Source organism: Lissotriton helveticus, chromosome 9 (assembly GCF_964261635.1).
Source record: "Lissotriton helveticus chromosome 9, aLisHel1.1, whole genome shotgun sequence".
NCBI lineage: Eukaryota > Metazoa > Chordata > Amphibia > Caudata > Salamandridae > Lissotriton > Lissotriton helveticus.
This window is the reverse complement of record NC_136070.1, coordinates 419,842,352-419,857,730: the sequence shown is the minus strand read 5'-3', so window position 1 is coordinate 419,857,730 and position 15,379 is coordinate 419,842,352. Positions and strand designations below refer to the sequence as shown.

Here is a 15,379-nt window from a genome sequence, read left to right as displayed (position 1 = left end):
TGGCCCCACACTTGCGCTTGATGTTTCTCGAATCTTTGAAGGTGGGTTCCCTCCCCCCTGACCAAAGACTGGCCTCTATAGTCGTCATCCACAAGGATGGAAAACCTCGAGATTGTTGTGCCTCCTTTAGACCTATCTCGCTGATCAACGCCGAACCTAAGATCCTGGCCAAACTACTAGCTACGCGTTTGGCCACTGTCATAGGAGACTTGGTTCACCCGGATCAATCCGGCTTTATACCGCACCGCAACACGGCGCTTAACCTTCGACGTTTGCATGGCGTCCTAGCGCGAGCTGGGACGCTTCGTGAGCCCGCCATTTTGGCGTCTCTGGACGCCACTATGGCGTTTGATACAATAGAATGGCCGTATTTGTGGGCAGTTCTTGCCAGATTTGGTTTCGGTCCGGAGTTCATTAAGTGGGTCAAGTTGCTTTACACTGATCCCTTGGCTCAAGTGGTTGTTAATGGTCATGTCTCTGCTCCCTTTGCACTTGGCAGGGGTACGCGACAGGGCTGCCCTTTGTCCCCTCTCCTGTTTGCTCTCGCCTTGGAACCACTGGCAGCCTGGTTGAGGTGGGAACCGTCCCTGAGGGGCATTAGATGGAATTCGGAGCTTGAGGACCGCGTGTCTCTCTATGCGGATGATATTCTGCTGTATCTAACATCTCCTCGAAAGTCCCTCATTGTACTGTTTGATGTCTTGACGTCTTTTCGTAAGAACTCGGGTCTTGTCATTAACTGGTCGAAGTCCTGTATATATGTCCTATCGGGAGGCACTCCTCTTCTGCCTCGTGGCTGTCCCATCGCGGTCGCGCAAGATGGATTTAAATATCTAGGCATTTTTATCACTCTGAAGCCTGAGCTGCGTTTTGACCAAAACCTGCTGCCCCCTCTTCAACACCTCCGGACAGATGTTATTGCTTGGGGTAAACTGCCTCTCTCCCCCCTGGGAAGAGCGGCATTGTTCAAAATGATGTCGCTGCCCCGTTTCCTCTACGCATTACAGAATACACTTGACATAGTACCAACTAAATATTTTCGTGAGATTGAGAGCTTGCAGAGGCAATTGGTGTGGGGGGGAAGATCTCGTATTGCTATTGCTAAAATGACCCTCCCGTGGTATGATGGTGGTATTGCTCTACCTGATATCTGTCGTTATTATTGGGCGTCTCAATTAGGGGCGATAAATCACTGTATGTACGGCCCTTCGCCAAATCCAGCCTTCAAATGGACAAGTGGCTATTGCCTGGTGGTGACTACTACAAAACTCTTTACTCCAGACTCACTCCTCAAAATGTAACGGGTCCCACCAGGACGGCCATCCAGGTATGGCGCCATGCTTCAATGGCGCTAGGCTGGACTGATAAATTGACTCGCGCCACTCCACTGTATGCTTCCGACAGACTTGGGTCTCTTTGGCAGTCGAAGGGATTTGATAGATGGGACTTGATAGGTATTTGTAAGGTGAATGATGTATGGGCCAGGGGGAGACTGAAGACGTTTGACGAACTGAAAACTGAATACGATCTGGGCGATCGCAAATTTTTTCGCTATGCCCAGATCCGCCACGCGGTCCTCTCTGTCTTCCCCTCGGGCACAGACATACCGGAAGCGTCCCCGCTCGAGGATAGAATACTAGACGGACACGTCCCGGACAGTACGATTTCGCTCATTTATAAAAAATTGATCAACTCCAGGTCCGATCTCTTGTGTCACCTTAGAGAGACTTGGACTAGCGATGGATTAGAGCTCGACGACGAGGATTGGCAGGCGGCGATCTCCTCCCCCAAAGAGGTGGCCATCCCGGCACGCCTCAGATTTGTGCAGCTCAAAATCCTTCATAGAGTGTATGTGACTGGACCTCGATTGGTACACATGGGCTTTTCTGTGGATGGGCTGTGCCGGCGTGGCTGCGGTCTCGTGGGCACATTCCTGCATATAATTTGGGAGTGTCCTGAGATAGTGCGATTTTGGACTCGTGTACATGAAGTGATGAGTGAGGTCACGGGTGTGCGGCTGATGCCGGAGGCTAGGAGATGCTTGCTGAATGTGTGGGAGCCAAATGACTACAATGTATCGCAGCTTCGATGGGTGACCCTGGGCAACATGATCGCCAAGAGGGATATTGCCCAACTATGGGGTGCTCAGGGACCGCCTGGGATTCGGCAATGGAAACAAAACATGGATTGGTGCATGCTCAGGGAAAAAACTGTATATTTCTCGAGGTACGCCCCGTAAATGGGGGAAGATATGGACTCAATGGAACTCTTACCGTGGTGATATATGTTCCCCCCCTCTCCCAGAATTGGATATTGCATCCGCATCCCCATGACCCACTGATTCCTCCACTTGATGTTATGTATTGGACTGCTGTTGATCCCACTGCCCCCCCCCCTCGAGATTTCTAGCCACAGATATTGTATAAATAATTGTAGACTTTTCCCACTCCCCCCCACATGATGCAACTCTGTATTGTAATGACGCCGCCTTGTTTCTCTTTGTTCCTTGCAAAGTTATTTGTGTGTTTTAAAATTAATAAAAATGTTTAAAAAAAAAAAAAAAGAAAGGATCACCTTTAAGACCCTATGCATCACACACAAAATAATGCAAGGAAGAGTCCCTCCGATTCTGAGATCCATCGTCAAACCCCACCATTCTAACAAACAACTCAGGTCAGACTCCCTTTCCCTGGCCAGTGTTCCTAGAATAAAAAAGGCCCGATCCGGGGGGCGCTCGTTTTCCTACAACGCCCCAAAACTGAGGAACGCTCTCCCACTTTCCATGCGGAGAGAACACAATCTTTTGGCCTTTCGTAGGCAACTAAAAACTTGGCTCTTCCCATAATCTTCCACTCCTTCTACCCCCCCCTCTGGAACTATAGGTCAATTCAGCGCTGGCACGCCCTAGGGTAGCTACGCGCTTTACAAATCCCCATCCAAATCCAAATCCATATATGGGTCGTAGTGACCCCAAGAGTAGGTAGCCCATTGGCTACTACCCTACACTCCCTTAACACCCTTAAAATTCAGTACTTATGAGAGCCCCGGCACCAGAAGATCATATCCTGACAACTTAAAGAAGACAGACTAGAAGAGTCGCACAGCAAGTACAGAAGATCCAGCAACTGATTGGTACCAACCCTGCCGGCATGCCCGCTGACTTCAACAATTGCAACAAAAGCTGACATGTCCAGCAGCTGCTGTGTCTTCAAAGCATTGGAGACTCACCAGTACTTCTAAGAAACCAAGAAATCCAGTGGGACAGCTAGCCTGTCCCCCTACAACCTGCAGGCACCAAAGACTGAGCAGTGAGCCTCGAAGACCACAGGAAACCTAAGCTGGAAAAGACCACTGCACCGAACTTGCCTAGCCGGAGCTGAAGTACGCCAACGGTGCCAACCTGGTCCCAAGACAATCCTGACTTCAAGGTCACCATGGGTTTTCCCACTGTGGATTCCTCAACGACACCTGAAGCCTCTATTCATAGGCCCAGTCTACTGCGCCAGCTCCCAGTAAGGAAAACCAGACACCTAAGGGGCCGTTGCCTCAGGCCCGTGGAGAAGAGGAGCAAAGGTGTTCCTACATCCCCAGCATCATGAGACCTGCGTCCCCCTGTTGGTTCAGCCTGACTGGCCTCCCAGTCAAAACCTTCAGCCTTTTTTTGTGAAGAGCGGTCCCCACTGACTGCTATAAGGCACCAATGCAGTTTTGCACCCTGCACCCGGCCGCCCTAGTACTGCTGGTGGTGTCTGGCTTATGTAGCCTTGGACCTTGCCCTGCACTTACCTTACGGCCCAGAGATTGGAGTCTTAAGTCGCTGTACTGTACCTGAATGCTCTATTGTTTTTCCACCCATAGGATAACATTGCAGCTTCTGAAAAAATGCACTGTCAACTTTTTAAACAGAAAAGTATTTCTATTAAAAAACGTATTTACCTGATCGTATTGCTTCTGGTGCCTGAATATATGTAAAGATACATGTTGTTTATATAAATTGGTATGGATCTCCATATTGAATTGTGCACATCATTTATGGACTATTGTGAGTATTTGCAGACGTCTTGCACTCCTCTCTAATAAGACTAAGGCAGCTCGACAACAATACTCCCTAAAAGAGCACCTTGGGATTGCTAGAGCAAGCCCCTATCCACTCAAAGGAAGCCCTGGACTACTTGCACAATATATCTCATTTTGATATATCATTCAAAGGAGCCAGATTCCTACAACCTCGTTTTTGTCCACTATATAAAGAGCCAGCTTTCTACCCTATGCACTGCAGTGCCCTCAATGTTTTACCAAACTAGTATCTGCATTAAATCACATCTCTCATTGAGATCCCCAATCTCAAAGGGCTTACGGGTCACTTTGGAAACCAACTTTCTTTCAATAGTCCATCCAGTCTGCACTGCATTAATAAACAGTGAACAGTGCAATAACTGCCACTTAAATCAATCTTGTTTAATCAAACACACTAAATAGTACTAAACAAAGTAAAGAATTGAATATGCTACTTACCAGTATGCATCTGTTCTTGGCATGTAGGGCTGCTAACATTCATATCTGATGCATAGATCGCCGCCTAGTGTTGGGTCCGGATGATTGCACATTGTTGTCCTGGAAGAGTCTTCGAAGTATCACGAGATAGGTGGCTCCTCCCCTGGACTACAGTGCGCATGGGCATCGACACCATCCCCAGATTGTTTTTAGCCATTGTGGCAGAGATGGAGTGAAACAGTGTAAAGGATGTCCATGCTAATGATGAATATAGAGAGAGTATCTGCAGCCGCTACGGGCACCGGGGAGGAGGGCGGGTGAAATGAATGTTAGCAGCCCTACATGCCAAGAACAGATGCATACTGGTAAGTAGCATATTCAGTTCGAGGCATGTGGGCTGCTAAATTCATATCTGATGCATAGAATACATAGCAGTCCCTCCATTAACGGCGGTTGCCCGTGCCAGCTGCAGAAGCTTGAAAAAGTGTCTTGAGAACAGCCTGTCCTACAGCTGCTTGCTGTTTGGAATGCACATCTACGCAATAATGCTTGGTAAATGTGTGTGGGGTAGACCATGTGGCTGCTCTACAAATGTCTTCTAAAGGAATGTTCCCCAGGAAAGCCATGGAGGCCCCCAATTTGCGTGTGGAGTGCGCCCTTGGGGGTATTGTTAAAGTGCGTTTAGCCTTTTGATAACAGATTTGAACGCATTTAACAATCCATCTGGCTATTCCTGCTTTGGAAATGGGGTTGCCTTTGTGTTGTGCTGAGAAGGCAACAAAAAGTTGTTGTGTCTTCCTAAAGGGTTGTGTTCTGTCAATGTAGTACATTAGCGCCCTCCGAACGTCTAATGTATGAAGCATTCTTTCTGCTACCGTTTGCGGGTTTTGGAAAAATGCAGGCAGGTCAATAGTTTGGTTGAAATGAAACTGTGACACCACCTTTGGAAGGAATTTGGGGTTAGTGCGGAGCACTACCCTGTTAGAGTGTATTTGGATGAATGGCTCTTGGATTGTGAGCGCTTGCAGCTCACTAACACGTCTGAGCGACGTGATAGCAATGAGAAAATCCACTTTCCACGTCAGAAACTGAAGTTCGCAGGAGTGCAGTGGCTCGAAAGGTGGGCCCATCAGCCTAGTGAGGACCACATCGAGGTTCCACACAGGAGCTGGTGGAGTTCTAGGAGGGATGACTCGTTTCAGTCCCTCTAGGAAGGCTCTAATGGCAGGCACCCTGAAAACAGAGGTGCTGCCTATTCTGGAGGTAAGCCGCTAAGGCGGATAAATGTATCCGAATGGAAGCGTACGCCAGATTGCATTTGTAAAGATGTAACAAATAGCAGATGATGTTAGGAATGGATGCATCTAGCGGGTTGATATCGTTGTCTGTACAGTAAATGACAAACCGCTTCCATTTTGCAGCATAGCAAGCTCTGGTCGTGGGCTTCCTTGCCTCCCGGATGATGTCCATGCATTCAGGAGGCAGGTTGAGGTAGCCAAATTCTAAGACCTCAGGAGCCAGATCGCCAGATTGAGCTGTTGCGGATCTGGATGCTGAATGTCGCCATGGCTCTGCGTCAAGAGGCTGGGTGTGAGATGCAGCCTTTGATGCGGTACCACGGAAAGTTCTAGAAACGTGGTGTACCATGGTTGGCGTGCCCATGTTGGAGCAACCAGGATGAGAGTCATCGAGTGTTGCTTTAGCTTTCTTGCCACCAGCGGAATGAGAGGCGCTGGGGGAAAAGCGTACGCAAATTTGCCTGACCAGTTCATCCATATCGCATTCCCTTGCGATTCTGGGTGAGGGAACCTGGCGGCAAAGCTTAGGCATTTTGCGTTTTCCCTTGTGGCAAACAGGTCTATCTCTGGATGACCCCATTGCTGGAAGTACGGGTGGAGTACTGATGGATGTAACTCCCACTCGTGCATTTGATGGCTGTACCTGCTGAGCAGATCCGCCATCTGATTGTCCTTGCCCGGGAGGTGTTCTGCCATGAGGAAGATGTTTCTCTGAATGGCCCACTTCCACATGCTCTGAGCCAGATGAGACAGCTGTGGAGAGTGAGTACCTCCCTGCTTCTGGATGTGGTACATGGCTGTCATGTTGTCCGTCCGGATCAACACGACTTTGTTGCACAGATGTACTTTGAAGGACCTGAGCGCCATGAAGCTTGCCATCAATTCTAGGTAGTTGATGTGCAACTTCTGCTGCTGGGTGGACCACAGTCCCTGCACAGTGTAGTGGAGCACATGGGCTCCCCACCCTTGGAGAGATGCGTCCGTTGTTAGGATTATCTGTGGCACTGGCTCTTGGAACGGTCGGCCCTTGCAAAGGTTGTGTGGATTCCACCAATGCAGAGAGTTGTATGCCCGACCGGTCACCAACACTAGGTATGTTAGCTGTCCCTGAGCCTGTGTCCACTGATTTGCCAAGCATTCTTGGAGCGGGCGCATGTGCAGCCTCGCGTGCGGGACTATGAAGATGCAGGAGACCATCATGCCTATCAACTGCATGAACACTCTCGCTGGGAGGGAGTGTTGTGGTCTGAATTTTTGGCACAGCGACTGAATGCTGTCGATTCTGACTGGGTTTGGCTGAGCCATAGCAGTCAGGGTGTTTATTGTCGCGCCCAGATACTGCCGCACATGGGCTGGTTGAAGGTGCGACTTCGGGTAGTTTAGCGAGAACCCCAGGCTGTGAAGGAGCTGAATAGTGTGGGACATGTCCGCGGCGCACTGTTGTTCCGACTTTGCTTGAACAAGCCAGTCGTCTAGGTACGGGTAGACATGTATGTTCTGTCTCCTGAGGTGCGCCGCCACTGTCGCCAGACACTTTGTAAACACTCTGGGGGCAGTAGTTACCCCGAAGGGCAGGACTAAAACATGGAACTCACTCCCCGCTTACCTTCGCCTTACCCAGAACCACCTAGCATTCAGAAAGCAACTTAAAACGTGGATATTTGACAAGTAACCCTCCTCCCCTTCTAAGCGCCTTGAAACCCTCTGGGTATGTAGTGCGCTATATAAATTCTTTGACTTGACTTGACTTGACTTTGAACTGATAGTGCCTGTTTAGAATGGTAAACCTGAGGTATTTTCTGTGGGATGGGTGGAGTGGTATGTGGAAATAAGCATCCTTGAGGTCCAAGGTTGCTAGGAAGTCCCCTTGATTGAGCAGGGGAAGGATTTGTTGCAGTGTCAGCATGTGGAAGTGTTCTGACAGTATGTACATGTTGAGGGGGCGTAGATCCAGAATAGGTGTGAGTGATCCGTCCTTCTTTGGGATGAGTAAGTACAGGGAATAGACTCCTGTTCCTTCCTCCTCCACCGGTACGAGCTCGATTGCCCCTTTTTGCAGCATCACCAGTACTTCCTGCTGCAATAAGTGCAAGTGCTCTGCCGACATAGGACGGTGTCTTGGGGGAATGTTGGGGGGAGTGGATATCAACTCCAAACAGTAACCGTACTGGATACGTTTTCTCACCCACCTGTCCGTGGTGATGGACGTCCAGACTGGCAGGAACTGCTGGAGTCTCCCCCCGACCGGAGTGGTATGGTCGGGGGCAGTGACAGAGAGTCACTGTTTGTTGGCGGCAGAGGAGCGGGAGTTGTTGTTTCCTCTGCCTCTGCCCTTGGCACTGTTGCCTCTGTAACACCCTCTACCCTGCTTGGGGTACGAGGATTGCGCACCACCCCTCGCATATTGTGTTTGTTGGCCCAATTGTCCTCTGGTAACACCACGTGCTCCTGAGCGACGAAAAGTGTTTCCCCTGAATTGTTGAGACTGAAGCGCCCCCATGGACTTAGCAGTCTCGTTGTCCTTTTTAATCTTTTCAAGGGTGGTGTCTACATCTGGACCAAACAGGGTGTCAGGATTGACGGGCTGGTTGAGGATTGTAGTTTGGATGTCAGGCTTAAACCCAGATATACGAAGCCAAGCTTGTCGCCTCAACATGACGCTAGTGTTAATCCCCCTAGCCGCTGTATCTGCCACATCAAGTGCACACTTTATTGCAGCGTTGGAGATAAGCTTCCCCTCTTGTATGAGTGTTTCGGCTGCTTCTTTAAACTCATCAGGTAGGTGTTGAAGGAGCTGTTCTAGGGTGTCGTAATGCGCCCTATCGTATCGTGCCAACAGTGCCTGCGTGTTTGCGATACGCCATACATTGGCAGCCTGCGCTGCCACCCTTTTGCCCGATGCCTCAAGCACTTTCGACTCCTTGTCTGGGGGAGGAGCTTCACCCGTTGTTTGGGAGTTTGCCCTCTTGCGGGCATTTGCGACCACCAACGAGTCCAGGGGCAACTGTCCTCGAATATATGCAGGATCTCCAGGTGCTGGCCTGTATTTTTTCTCGATACGTGGGTTCACCACCCTTGCCCTGGTAGGTTCCTTAAAGATCTCTGGGGCATGTTTAAGGACACCTTTAAGCATAGGAAGTATTTTAACTGTTCTCTCCGAGACGGAGAAAGTGTCAAATAAAAAGTCTTCTTCTACCGGGTCAGCATGCATGTCCACATTATGATTTGCTGCTGCCCGTTCGAGTAAAGCATTAAATGCAGCAGAATCCTCTGTTGGAGATGTACGTGCCCCAAAACCTTGTGGATCATGTACCACCTGATGCCCACTTTGGTCCCCAGCGTCGCCATATGAGTCCTGCTGAACATCAGGGTCATTGTCCACTGGGAAATTGTATTGGTCCTGCTGTTCATCATCATCCCCTCCTGATTGGTTGGGGGAAGGCGATGGACTCCTTCTCGGTGGAGGCAGAATAGGCTCTACAAGTAAAGGAACGTCTTGTGCCGGCCTCTTCTTCTTTAGTGGAATAACATACGATTCCAGTGGCTGGGAAGTGATTTTCCTTTTATAAAGGGTCAATTTTCCTGTGTGGGCATCGATACAATGCGCAGATTGCTCCTCAGAGGCAAGATATGGATCCGAGAGGCCTTTTGGTGTTGATGGATCCGACGGTTTTGGCACCGACGTGGTTGCGAAGGCCTTTGGGGCCACTTTTGGTGGCAGAGTGTAAAGAAGCTTGCTTGAGGACTTCTGAGGTGTGTCCACCGATTTCGGAGCCGATGGCGTGGAAGCCGTGGACGACAATGCCTTTTCCTTTATACGTTTAAGGGAGTCAGTAACCTGCTTCGTAAAGGAGGCAGAGGGTTTCGGAACCGACGGCCGATCTTCGGAGTTGTCGGTGTTGTGTCGACGGTATTGGCGTCGACGAATCTTCGGCCGCAATGCTTCGGGGCTCTGTTGAAGGCTTTGGCGCCGATGCTGCAGATCCCGCATCCTTGTGCCGATGCGTTGAGCTAGCGGCCTTTGGTTTGTGGCTTTTAGTCGACTTTGGGTCGGCCGTGCGTTTACCGGACGGCGCCGTAGCAGCGCCCGAAGGCGTCTCAAGAGGTTTAGGTGTCCGCGCCGGAGCAACCGAGGTCGACGGCTGGTGGACGGCCTTCTAGGAGGAGGGTTCTTTGTGTACCTTCTGCGGCGCTGTCGACTCAACAGCCTTCTTCGACTTGTGTGCCGGAGGCCGACGGAGTCGATGAAGGAGCAGGCTTTGTTATTTTTTGTAGGACGTCGGCCATCTTAGGTTTGGTTGAGTCCGTAGGTTTCGGTTTCGTTTTCGACTGAACGTCGGCCATCTTGTGTCCCGTAGGATCCGAAGGTTTCGGTTTCGAAACGGGCAATTGCGGCTCCGCTTGAGTGTCCGTGGCCGGGCCAGAAGGTGGGGCCGGGGAGAGCGGTGCATGGTCGTGGGTAAGGCAGAGTGGCGATCCCGTGACCTGAGCCTCAACAACGTAGACCTCGGGGCATAGCTCTTCCTCGGCCCCATAAACTTCTTCGTCGTCCCCTACCTCCTCGAAGTATTCAAGGTCTGGGGCCTGTCCTCCGATGTATTCCTTTGGATCGGCCAGGACCTCCGTCGACGGTGGCGAAATCTGGAGATGATGGCTATTGCCTTCCTCGTCGGGGTCGCCGAAGATGTTGTCGGGTGCCGGGGTCGCTCGCTGGGCCTCAAGGCGCACCGCGCGCCGAAGCTTGAGCGTCTTCTTGGACCTGAACTTGGAGCAGGCCATGCAGTTTTCTTCGTTGTGGTCCGGCGAAAGGCACTTATTACAGACCGGATGCACATCGATGTGTGGATATTTGGATCCACAGACGGGGCAGAACTTGAACGGGCTCCGCTCCATGTTAAGTTCGTCGGGTCTTGCTGCGACGAGAAGGCCTCGATGTCCGAGGAGTTAGTCGACTCCGGAGATATCCGGCTTAGAGAGCCGGGCGACGCCCGAGACCGTACGCAAACAATACCGACGCAGGTAACGAAGGCCTTTTGGCCTTAAGATGAAAGTTTATCGGTTCCGACACGGAGACGTCGAAACCACATCCGAACCCAATGGCGGAAAAAAACAATCTGGGGATGGAGTCAATGCCCATGCGCACTGTAGTCCAGGGGAGGAGCCACCTATCTCGTGATACTTCGAAGACTCTTCCAGGACAACAATGTGCAATCATCCGGACCCAACACTAGGCGGCGATCTATGCATCAGATATGAATTTAGCAGCCCACATGCCTCGAACCCTTCAATACTCAGGAGTTGTAATAAAAGTCTCCGTCCAAGGCCTACACAACACTGATCATCATACAAAACATTTCCAAGCAAGCTACAAACGGGGTTAATCCAAAATCCACAAACATTTAACTCCTGCATACAACATGCATAACATAGCTGTTTGTTCCCTAAATCATTGCTTGCTGCCTCCCCCCTTACAGCTGTAAATAAATGCCTTGGGGTTGTGTGGTTTGCATTTGTGAGGTGCGTAATGTTACATACATATTTATTGCAACAAAGATTCCCTCTCAAAGTTCCACAATATAAATTCCAGTTTCTTACCTCCATGTCAGGCAGAGCTCGAAGAGCACTGAAGAGTGTCATGGTCTTGCCTGAACCTGGTGGGCCACAAAGAACCAACGGCTTGTGCTCTGCTAACCAGGTGTACAGCAATGCCTCATGCCTCACAGTATCCAATGTAGGTACAACAACATCTGGAGCAGCAACTTTGTGAGTCTCAACTTCAATTTGAGGAACCTTGGACTGCCATGGTAACCATTCACCGGTGATGGATACCTACAAAAAGAGCATCTTCATTAACCTAGAAAGCTAGGTATAGAGAGAACAAAATACAATCTGCGCCTAGAAACATTCTGTGTTATATTAACAATCCCTCGTTCTACAGGGTGGCCCGTCATCATTAGCTCCAGAACATACCAGATATAAGAAAAAGGGAGGGTGAGGAGAAGTGGAAAGGAGGCAGAAAGGGAAGGAGAGAACAATGTGGGAGAGGAGCAACAAGACACAAAGTTGCATTATGCAAACGTCACCCTGTATTTTGGGGTACTAGGATGGGACAAAGGCCTTCAACAAGGGTAGCAATGCCATTCAGTCTCAACTGGCTCCAGACTCCGCTGCAGGAGTTCCATCAGTGACATCTCTGCAGCAATGCTGACAAACGTGATAAAGTACAAGTTACTTACCTTCGGTAACTATTTATCTGGTAGATACGATTCTAGCCGCAGATTCTTTAAAGCAGAATTACCCCCAGGCATGAGACTGGATCCGGAATTTTTTTTGCCCCAGCATCTCTGACATTGTCCGAGGACGTGAAGTCAACGAAGTCACATAAGTCCCAACCCGGCACGCTGTCAGTTTTCTTCAGAGAACTTTTCCGCGCCACAACGCGGAGCCATCACAAACAAAACAGTGAGAATATGGGAACAGTGTGCGAAACAATCAGGTAAACAGAAAGGGAAGAAGCAAATGGTGAGGAACAGCACCATTTGGGACAGTGCCATGCATTGTGTTACTGGAAGTCATGGAAGGGAAAGAGCAGAGCACCGCTCTGAGAAGTAACCTTGCAAAGCAAAGGTGATATCCTCCCCGGATGCAGAAAAACATGTGAAAAACGTCATGTCATAGAGAACAGAAAGTCTGCAACCACAATCCATAACAGTGAAGGACAACTAGTCCGGAACGGATAAGTAACAACAAATTACCTCAAGACAACACCATCAAGGAGGGTCGTATCCATAAAGAGATAAGGGCTGAGGCACAGCCAAGAGACCCCATCTCAGAGGACTGCAGAGGAGTCAACCCCCAAGCAATGAAAAAGAGTCAAGTCAAGTTAGTCAAGTTTAAATTTGTATAGCGCACTACTCACCCAGAGGGTCTCAAGGCGCTTGAGGGAGGGGGGAACTTTACTTGTCGAATATCCACGTTTTTAGTTGTTTTCTGAAGGAGAGGTGGTTCTGTGTAAGGCGGAGGTGGGTGGGGAGAGAATTCCAGGTCTTGGCCGCTAAGTAGGAGAAGGATCTTCCTCCCATGGTGGATCTTTGGATGCGTGGAATTGCGGCGAGGGCTTGGTTGGACGATCGTAGTTGGCGGGTGGGGGTGTAAAAGGACAGGTGTGTGTTGAGGTATTCGGGTCCTAGGTCGTAGAGGGCTTTGTGTGCTGGGTGAGGAGACGGAACGTTATTCTCTTGTTGACTGGGAGCCAGTGGAGGTCTTTCAGGTGACCGGAAATGTGAGCTTGTCGGGGGATGTCTAGGATGAGTCTGGCTGAGGCGTTTTGCATGCGTTGGAGTTTTTTCTGTAGTTTGGCTGTGGTTCCGGCGTAAAGGGTGTTTCCGTAGTCCAGTCGGCTTGTGACCAGTGCATGGGTGACCGTCTTTCTTGTTTCGGTGGGGATCCAACGGAAGATTTTTTTGAGCATACGTAGGGTGTTGAAGCAAGATGATGAGATGTCCAGGATGAAGCCCAGGTTACGTGCGTGGTCCGTTGGTATTGGTGCGGATCCTAGGGCCTGTGGCCACCATGAGTCGTCCCAGGCGGAGGGGGATGATCCTAAGATGAGGACTTTCGTTTTGTCCGAGGTCAGTTTTAAACAGCTGTTCTTCATCCACTCGGCTACTTTCATCCCTTCATGTAGGTTGGTTTTGGCGGTGTTTGGGTCTTTGGTGAGGGAGAGGATTAGCTGGGAGTCGTCTGCGTAGGAGATAATGTTGAGGTTGTGTTGGCGCGCTATGGATGCGAGGGGACTCATGTATACGTTGAAGAGGGTGGGACTGAGTGATGATCCTTGCGGTACGCCGCAGATGACTTCGGTGGCCTCTGATCTAAAAAGGGGGGAGGCGGACTCTCTGGGTTCTTCCGGCGAGGAACGAGATGATCCAGTCCAATGCTTTTCCTTGTATTCCGACGTTGCTGAGGCGTTGTATAAGGTTGCTATGACAGACTGTGTCGAAGGCTGCGGAGAGGTCAAGTAGGATGAGGGCAGCTGTTTCTCCATTGTCCAGTAGAGTTCGAATGTCGTCTGTTGCTGCGATAAGGGCGGTCTCGGTGCTGTGTTTGGCTCGGAAGCCGGACTGTGAAGGGTCCCATGATGCACTGGGCCAGGGACAGACTAATTTGCATATAGCCAGGTTCTGAGCTGGGATGGGGCAGTGAGCTAAATAACGGTGATGGATCAAGCCCTGATCTTTGGACTGGGTAAGAGTGGTCTGCTTAATTCAGACACTCTGTTCATCACCACCCCCTTTTCTGAATCCCCTGGAACACAAGGCAGAGGACCAGGCCGAAACATCAGATAATATAGTGGAAACACCGCGACAAAACACCGTAGACGGCATGACAAAAATCGGTCTGGCAATCCAGACGCTGAAGAGGGAAGGCAAAACACACAGAATCAGATATCCCGCAGGAACAAAGGGCAAAATCTATGACAGGCAAGCCCTGTAGAAGAAGGATAGAAACACCATTGGATACTGAGCATAACAGAACCTGGAGCAGCGCAAGCAGCGCTAAGGCGGAGGAAAAAACGACCGCACCAAGAGGTATACAGTTACGCCAAGAAATGTGAGGAACCCAAGAAGGTATCCACACCTGCCCAGCTTAGGACAGAGCTATACAATAGCCAACAAGTACCCCACCTAGGGTATGACACGCCCCAAAACTAACGGGGGAACATCTCTTAGGGAAACCCGCAGCAGAGTTCAAGAACATAAAAGACCTGTGGGTATCACCACAGGCGGCTTACTAATCAGCCAAAAAAATACACAGATGGTCCAATCTGAGGACCTTTACGGCTTCACTAACAGCCCAAAAACACACACCACAAAAACTGAAGGGCTTTACCAGCAGCTAAAAGTACAGAGGGGCCAACTGAAGGACCCTGAAGGCAGTCTAAGACATAAACAGCACACAGACGGGTCAACCAAAACACTAGGCCCAGAGAGAAAGGTGGGATAAACGCCTCCCATAACACACCTGAGGACCGACAAGCCGAAGCTTACGGAGGGGCAGGAGGACAGAGCCCTGCAAGGAGTCGTGGAATAGCAGAGTCCGCATGGGTGTTAAATAAAAGAATACAATCAAAAGGCAGGTCAACAAGATGCTCCCGAATATTCTCCAGAAAGACGCTATCCCGCAACTAAGCAAGGCGGCGGAGGGCCACAGAACTCGCCACAGCGCGGGCGAGAGAATCCGAGACATTCAAGGCCTAACGGAGAATAAATGCAGCTAACTCCCGACCATCCAGCACATGGTGCTTCAGATCAGCGCGGACACCTTCATGGGAGGGGCAAGACAGAAGGGACTCCGCGGAATCCCATAGGCCAGAGGTAGCCCCGGCCAACACACAAAGTGTGTTGAGCGCGCGCCGAGCAGCACTAGTGGAAGCGAAAATGTTACGCCCCAGGAGTCCAACCACCGGGCCTCCCGTGACGGAGGGAGCAACACTGAAGGCAAGGAAGGAAAAGCAGTCTGCAGCACACTGTTCCCAACGCAAAGCGTTAAAAGAGGCCTAAACACAGGTCAAGGGAACTCATTCT

General features: G+C 50.3%; 1 protein-coding gene across 1 annotated transcript in view; it reads right to left on the bottom strand.

The window, feature by feature from the left end:
• The window catches only part of DYNC1H1 (dynein cytoplasmic 1 heavy chain 1), a 1,596,152-nt gene that overhangs the window by 1,156,018 nt on the left and 424,755 nt on the right, over positions 1–15,379 (bottom strand). The window contains exon 38 of the mRNA XM_078660192.1: positions 11,388–11,621. Coding sequence (XP_078516318.1) covers positions 11,388–11,621 — 234 coding nt within the window. The remainder of the gene's footprint in view (positions 1–11,387; positions 11,622–15,379) is intronic.